The sequence below is a fragment of the Merops nubicus genome, unplaced genomic scaffold (genome assembly GCF_000691845.1).
Source record: "Merops nubicus isolate BGI_N331 unplaced genomic scaffold, ASM69184v1 Scaffold35983, whole genome shotgun sequence".
Classification (NCBI taxonomy): Eukaryota; Metazoa; Chordata; class Aves; order Coraciiformes; family Meropidae; genus Merops; species Merops nubicus.
The window spans coordinates 1-8323 of NW_008598850.1; the positions used below are offsets into that span (position 1 = coordinate 1).

General features: G+C 41.4%; 2 protein-coding genes across 2 annotated transcripts; one reads left to right on the forward strand and one right to left on the reverse strand.

Annotated features, from left to right (window-relative positions):
• Nucleotides 1-1022: 1022 nt before the first annotated feature.
• On the forward strand, nucleotides 1023-5019 carry DIO1 (deiodinase, iodothyronine, type I). Its single transcript, XM_008937199.1, is given in 4 exon segments — nucleotides 1023-1353; nucleotides 2953-3096; nucleotides 4276-4475; nucleotides 4954-5019. Coding segments are annotated over 4 exon segments (741 nt in total).
• A 1137-nt stretch (nucleotides 5020-6156) lies between these two features.
• HSPB11 (heat shock protein family B (small), member 11) lies at nucleotides 6157-8158 on the reverse strand (the record flags this gene model as incomplete). Its single annotated transcript, XM_008937200.1, has 4 exons — nucleotides 6157-6264; nucleotides 6753-6796; nucleotides 7350-7418; nucleotides 8052-8158. Coding segments are annotated over 4 exons (328 nt in total), but the record flags the coding sequence as incomplete, so codon positions are not given.
• Nucleotides 8159-8323: the final 165 nt, after the last annotated feature.

Below are 8323 nucleotides of genomic sequence, written 5' to 3' on the forward strand. Positions count from 1 at the left end.
GGCCGGTAACGCGAAGCCGGGCAGGACCCAGAGAACACGGCCGGGGCCTGGGGGTCAGCCTGCAGACAGGGCGGCTACGGGCAGAGCTCGCTCCTGGCAGGAGCCTGGAGCCAGACGAGGGTCGGGCTCTTCTCCCGGGGAACAAGCGACAGGACAAGAGGGAACAGCATCACGTTGCACCAGAGGAGGCTTAGGTTGGATATTAGGAGGAATGTCTTCCCCAAAAGGCTTGTCAAGCTCTGGAACAGGCCCATCCTGAGATGGTTCTGTGCGAAAACGTGGGTGCTGAGCCCTGGACGTGCAGGCTCTGCACACGCAGCTGCTGGCAGGATCAAGCCCTGGTACTGCTGAGGAGTTCTCACTTTTGGAAACACAGAATCGTTTAGGTTGGAAAAGATATTTGAGAATTGCCAAGTCCTACTGTTAACCCAGCACTGCCAGGGCACCACTAACCCGTGTCCCTCAGCACCACATCTTCACAGGTTTTCAGTCCCTCCAGGGGTGGACACTCCACCACTTCCCTGGGCAGCCTGGTCCAGGCCTTGACAACCCTCTCCGGGAAGAGATTTTTCCTAATACCCGACTTAAACCCCCCCGGCACAACTTGAGGCTGTTTCCTCATCTTATCACTGTTACGTGGGAGAAGAGACCAACCCCCACCTCACAGCAACCTCTTTTTAGCAAGTTGTAGAGAGTTTAGTCTGTGGTTCAGGGAAAACACCCTGATACAGCTCCTCGTGTTAGTAAAATACACAACCTGTTGTGTGAAGAAGCCCCACAACTGTGCAGTTAGCACTAAAAATCTACCATTGCTCTCATTAACGCCCGTGGTGTAGATGGAGATAACACAGTGACAGACTCCACACTCACAGATGCTGAAGTCCACGGGGAGGTGACAGCCTGCAAGACAAGGCAGAAATCCGGCCAAACACGTGAACATTTTTCCTTCCCCTTGCCCTCTACCTTTGCCCCTGCCATCACACTGTGTTGCTGTTGGAAGCGGTCAGATCTCCTCCACCACCATGCTCAGACTCAGGGTGTTCCTGCAAAAAATCCTGATCCTTCTGCACGTTATCATGTGCGTTGTCGTTGGCAAAACACTGATGATACTGTTTCCCAATGCCATGAAAAGATACATCCTAAAGCAGGGCGAGAAGAGCAGAATGAACTCAAATCCAAAATTCATCTATGAAAACTGGGGGCCAACTTTTTTCAGCTTCAGGTATTTGCTCTTTGTGCTGAAGGTGAAGTGGAAGAGGCTGGAGGATGAAGCCTACGAGGGACATCCTGCTCCCAACACGCCAGTGGTGACTTCCAGTGGAGAAGTTCGTCACCTCTTTGATTTCATGCAAGGTCAGTAAATCAGCTGCGTGGATGGGTTTGGTTTGCTGCGATGAGAAATTGGGAGAAGGGGCTGCTGAGGGAACAGGGACAGGCAGCACAGCAGATCACCACCCGCCCCGTGCGATGGGAAAGGTGCAGCACACTCTCTCCAGCTGTCTGCCTCTTGGTTTTCAAAAATAACCTGTATTTATCATCCTGGCTAAAATATTCCTTCATGCCAGTAAGTTTATGAACCTCTTGCAAAAGCTGGCTCTGCCTGGAAAGACGTCTTCACTGGAAGCCAAGATAGTAATTTGTTTTAGGGAGAGAAGACCCTGAATTGGATCCATGTGGAGCGATTCACAACTGTTGTCTGTCACTGCCTGTATGTACAGAAAGTCCCACACCCACTCCCTTGGCCATCCTAAAGCCTAGAAAGCACATGGTGGTTTTTTTTTTCCAGATTCAGTAGCTAGAAATACAGCAGAAGAGAAAGCAGCTGCTTTGTACTTTGTCCACTGCCTCCTGCTGAGATCTCTGTAGAATGTGGAATTAATCATTAAGCTGCAGTTTCGATCCCCACAGGAGGGATTACATCCTTTAACTCTGCTTTTCTAATTATATTTACATCAAAAATAGGATGCAAATTTGGATAAGAGATACACAATACCTACAGGAAGGTCCCACCTTTATTAGATTTTTTAGGATGTGGATCTGTTAGCAGCCGTTTTTGAAGTCAAGCTCAGCCAGAAGGAAAATCCTGAACATATTTTAGATAATTTAGCATAACCATAGACTAAAAGAGGTGCTTAAAAATCCTGCAAGTTCTCTTAAATCAAGGCCCTGCAAACAGATGCTAACACCTCAGGGTGCACACCGTGTTAATGTGTAAGCAGCTGCATAGACACATTTGCCAGTACCTTGTGTAACATTGGTTTAATAAATAATATATAACCAGAGTTCTGTTTGGCCAGGAAATTGTGGAAATGCATTGAAAGCCTGACAGCTTGTGAGACGTCACTGAAAACTCTGCAGCTTCCACTGAGCTCAGCTAGAACTGACACCTCTGACAACTATCACCACATGGCCAATGGGTTCCTTAAAAGGCACTGGGACTCTGCTTCTGTGTCCATCCCTGAACCACTGGCCTCTGCAAAGCCTTGCAGATGATGAAGTTTAGCATTTTTCAGGATCCTTAAGGATCTACATACTCTATAGTCATTTTAGATCACTTCCTTATCCCAAAATGTTGGTAACTTGAGAACTGGCTCTTGTGGTGAGGACACAAGAGAGAACACAGAGACACCATGTGACTGCAGGGTGCCTCCTGCCTTTACTGGGCTCTACAAAGGGAAGGGTCCCCTTGGTTAAGCTCGTGGCTAGATCCAGGCCAGAGCCAGGCTAGGGAAAATAAACCACCTTTATGCCTGTTTTGCACAGATGCAGATGTTCTGCTGCTGATTTTAATGTCCTAAGAAGAAAGTTATGGGGTAAAGCGACTTACCTAATGTGGCCCAGGAAACTCGGGTGGAAGCTGAAGGTGGAAGCTCAGTTCAGTGCTTAATTTAATTCTGTCCTTCCTCCCACCACTGATTTAACCACAAATTATCCATTTTTTTTTCCCCCCAGATAACCGACCTTTAATCCTGAATTTTGGAAGCTGCACCTGACCTTCATTTATGTTAAAATTTGATGAGTTCAACAAGCTCATCAAAGATTTCAGCTCAATAGCAGACTTCCTTATCATCTACATCGAAGAAGCTCATGCAGTAGGTACAGTACAAACAACGCAGTAACCTACCAAAACTCCAGCCAGGTGTCATTCCCTTTAGGAAGAAAAGCATGTTAGAAAAGGAAGGGACTGCAAATGGGACAGGAACCTGCCTCAAATCAAAAGTGGCAACACCAAATTTAGGCACCAGTTTGTGTCCCTGATTCTCCAAAGCTTTTTACTCACATGGCTGACTTCACACCAAGGTACCCCTGCCAAAGACCCTGATCTTTGTGGTGGTAAAACACCCAGCTCCAGCCTTAAAAAACTTCTTCTCAGTATTAGTACAGCTCCTTTTGGAAGGAAAAAAAAATAAAAAGCCCTTCACAGAACATAGGTTAAGTGTACAATGCCAGCATGGTACCTGTTCTTAAAAAAAAACCAACTTATTTTTCACATGTCTAAAGAACATTGCTAAATTTCTCAAATTAGACAACTATAGACACTCTTTTACCTACACTGGACTCCAAGTAATGCACTGGCAGCGTTTTTATCCCAGGGTTAAGGTGGTTTTCTAAAATGTAACATTTACAGTCCTCAGGTTTTCTAACAATACACCACTTTCAATAGTTGAGGAACAGGTAACAAGCCAGTCAGTCACTGAAACCTTTTACTACCTTCTACTTTACTAGGAAGGAGTGTGTGCAAACGTGTCTTTCCACAATTCTGAAAGAGGAAGGTGTGTCCTGGCACAAATGTTTTGCTTCTCACAGATCCCAGATTTTCTTTCATAGGCTTAATGAGTAGAATAAACAGTAATATTGTTGTGACTGTGCTAAATGAACAGATAACACCCAATAGCAGTACTTACCACTTTAAAATCCCCTCTGTGCCCAGAATTTTGACAAAACTTACTCAAACAGGATACATGTTCCCCACCTGGTATCTTTCTAGAGATGATTTATGAGGAAAAATTTCAGCTAAAATACAGCAAGTATTTCCAATTCCTGAGCAAGGGGAAAATATAGTTTGCTGAAATTAAAGAAAAAAGTAGATTTGGGGATCATTTATTTTAAAAGGTCTGGTGCTCTCATACTCTGAGGGGTGTCTTTCATCTCACAGCAGGTTTTGGCATTAGGAGTAGATAGCAGCATTAATACAGTTTTGGGATATGGCACACTACATCATCCTAACAATCATCAAAAATCTTCCTTGCTAAATCGCTTTCTCATTTGTTTTAGATGGATGGGCTTTTAAAAACAATATTGTTATTAAAAATCACAGAAGCCTCCAAGATCGAAAAATTGCAGCACAACTTCTTCAGAAAAATAATCCCTTATGTCCAGTGGTTTTAGACACTATGGAAAACGTGAGCAGTTCAAAATATGCTGCACTGCCAGAACGACTGTACCTACTTCAAGGAGGGAAGGTCATCTACAAGGTAAAAAATATCAACAGTAATAACAAGCAGAAGATACTGAGATTTTTGTTTGAAAAATAGTTTGAGAATACATTTAAGAGTCAGTATTTAATTCCATTTGAGAGCTAAAAATTTCACAATTCACTGTAACTGTGGAGAGAAAAAGACTTGCAGCAAAACCAGCCTGGGTCTTTATAATGTACATATTTGACATACACCTCAGACTTGCTCAAATATTTACCTTTTGGCTCATTAGGAAACCTTGATACACCTATGGTTTGAGATCCAGGAACGCTTTCCAGCTCCAGGATCCAGACCTTGGCCCAGTCCCAGTTACACAACAGGGTGTCACCTATGCATACACCATCTCCCACACAACGGCCACCATGCAAAGGAAGTCCAAGCACACGTGCCCATGGTGCTGGTGCACCTGCTGGGCTCTGAAGGACTTCTGCTTTGTCTGCCTGAGCATCACTGTGTAATTTTATTGCCTTTGCAGGGAGGAGTGGGGCCTTGGAATTATCACCCCCAGGAAATACGTGCCATCCTGGAAAAAATGAAGTAGAAAAAAGAAGAGAACTGCAGAGTAAAGACTGGTTAAAAAAGATCAATGAATTACTTTTCAGAGACATAAGAAAAAAAAATAACTTAAAAGTAACAACAGAGACAAGAAGAATAATGGATGTGTATCTGAAGAGTGTCTGTAATGTGGTTCATTATGTGTTTGTCTGGAGGTTGTCAAGTCTCAGCACTACAACCCCAACTACTGTGCTGTGGTATCTCACTCCACTTGTACCAGATGCAGTAACGAGGAGTAGCTGGACCCACTGAGCCATCAGCACCAGATCCCAGCATTTCCATTTGTAAGGAATACAGTGCAGGATGATGACATTTGCACAAGTCGACTGGCATGCAGAACCAGCAGCTTCACCTTATTAAGCTGCTCTTGTCTACGTACCATTTTCCTGAATGTTCACTGACTTTGGAAGGCTTCTGAATAAGACCATCTGTATCAACACTTGTTTCTATTGATGTTTGTTATGACAGTCACAGCACAAAGCAGAGACGGCTGTGACCTGATTGTGGAACATATTTATAGGAACAAGGGATTGATCTACAGTTATTAAAAAAATCAGAGCACTTCATATGGCTTCAGATTATTTCCCGCTTTCCCTTGGGTTACTTCTAAGCATTAGTAAACGTTTATAATCAACCTATTACTCTAGAACAGTTTGAGTTAATGACAAAGTTACCAATTTAAGAAGGATTTGTTTGACAGTGTTAAGTAATACTTCCCATCTAAGTATTTCATACCTTTTTTTGATACCTAACTCAGAGTGGAAGGGAAACATTTCACAGGAAATCGAGTTTTAATTCCTATATTAAGAGAGCCTCCTATAAACATACTAGTTTAAATGGACTCAGTTATGTTCAAGTGTTCCAGGGTAAGTTTACATTATAGAACTAGAAAGCTATTGCAATTACTGCATTGCAGTTGGACTCTATGATCTTAAAAGTCTTTTCCAACCTAAATGATTCTATTCTATTCCATACATGAAACCAGTAAGGAAAACATACTACATCCATACCTTCAAAACACACTTTAATACAAGGTTTGAATAATAAATACTCTCTGCAGTACAGATACCAAAATGTAACTTCTTTATAAAAAAAAAAATGGAGGTACAAATTTAATCTGGACCTAAGTGTTTTCTTCTGTGCCCTCTGCCATCACCCGGTGCACTGATACAAAATGATCAAAGGCAGATTTGATGATGAAACGCAAATAAGTGGCTTGGAAATCAGGAAGCTGTAGAAGGAAAGGAAAATAAAAAAAAACTTATTGCATTCTCTGTAACTACCAAACAACATTTGCAGATGTTTATTAGACAGAAGAATCTACATATTTCTGTGTCCGCTTTCAAATTACACAGAAATAAGACTTTTTTTAATACAGCTAGACAGCTTTGGAGTTTCTTTAGAGATAGCAACTCAGAAAAGCATCATCCCTCCCAAATACTGCAGCCTCAAAGGCAACAACCGAAGGAGGAGAGATTGCCACAAGAGAGAAAAAAGCTCTTTCACATAGAGCAGGTGGCAGGTGCAATTTCATACCATAATCTACAAAGGAGCAGTCGGGAAATGCAATTTCACACCACAACCTACAAATTCCTGTATCTAACACCAGCTCAGCAATCATTGTAAATAAAATATGTTTTGCTTTTTCCTAGTTTTGCCCCAGTAGATCTAGACATCCCATTTCATGAACCACTACTCATGTACATTGTAAATACTTACTGGAAATTCTTCCACTTGAAGCTGTCCTTCTGTGTGTTGCAAATCTAGAAAATATATTTTAAAGCAAATAATGAAGAATAATGTGCAACACTGTGAAAAGTTTTCACTGGACTTCAGAGTTCAAGAGAGTTTAAGGATCACATACTTACACTGCATACAGAAATTGTTTTATTTTCACAAGATGATTTAAAAGAACAAATAACTTTTTGCAGTAGCTCAGTATGCAAATATTTCACTCATTACACTTTTATAAAATATTGCCCAAGAGGCATTAAAAAAACCCAGCAGAACATACCAACCAATGCAGAAAATAGCATTCTTTTATACTATGAATTCTGGTTTTAATTTTTGCAGCATAAAAGCCAGTTTACAAGTAGTGCTTTTAGCCCTTATAAGCATTTTACATCTCCAAACTGTTACAGAGAGCAGCAATGCTCATAAACTTAATTTAAACATGACTATTAACATTAATATGTAATAAAATAATCATCAAGTCACACAACTACTCAACAAACAGACATAGGGTTAAAATTACTCACTGTAAAAGATTAACATTATCCTCACAAAATCCCCACTGCTTCACATTCAGGATCTTACCTTTTTCAATGCACTGTTCAAAATCTACTGGGTCTTTGGACATGCTTCTTTCAATCCGTAAGGTCCGCACTGGAAAAATATAGTTGAAATATCAGCACAAATTCTGATTCTATTTATTCCAACACTTTGCATCTACAAAGCACTTCAAAAACATGAACTAATCCATTCTTCCTCTAACTTATGGAGCAGGACTGCAATACAACCATCATCCCCACGTTCCAGGTTGAAGCTTTCATGTTTGTTGCGTAGCCTTTTCTAATGGTCAAGCTCCTGTCTCCACACTCTGCCCTTGTAACAGTCCCTTCTGGCTTAGAACTCACATTATCCTTCACACTATTTAAAAAAACACTAGGAGAGTTCTGTCCTACAAAATTATAGCAATCTATATTCAAAACAAATAAGAGTAAGTACTGTACTCCTATTAAATTAGAACAGCCATTACTGTGCAACAGGTAATTACAGGCTCAAATCAAGACCAAAGCAAGTGCAGGTGGGGTAGGTTTTCCATCTTTTTCTAATTTATGAAAAACTTTGGACGTGAAGGATGATGGCTTTGTTAAGCTAAGTGAAGCTTTATGAATTAAGTTTTTATGTATGTTAGAAGTGACTAACAAAATGTGTAACTACAGTAACAACTTACATATAGGCACAGTCATGTTTTAATACATTACATACTACCTACTGCAGCACACAAAGTCTTACCCAAATAACAGTGGATTGTGACTTTATTAATTTTCACACGTTTAGGAAAACCAATGATGAATTCCTGCGGGAACATGCCTGTCGTCGTCCAAAACGTTTCTGAACTTCTGTGAAAAGGACAAAATCCCCATCTGCAGCATCCCATCTATGACCAGCTTCGAATACACTTATCACAAAACAAAACTCCACACAGCCATTTTTATGTGGGGTGTTCTATTTGGGCTGTGGGGCACTGGGAAGCTGTCTGGAGGTCAGGGCGGTCAGGCTCTGTG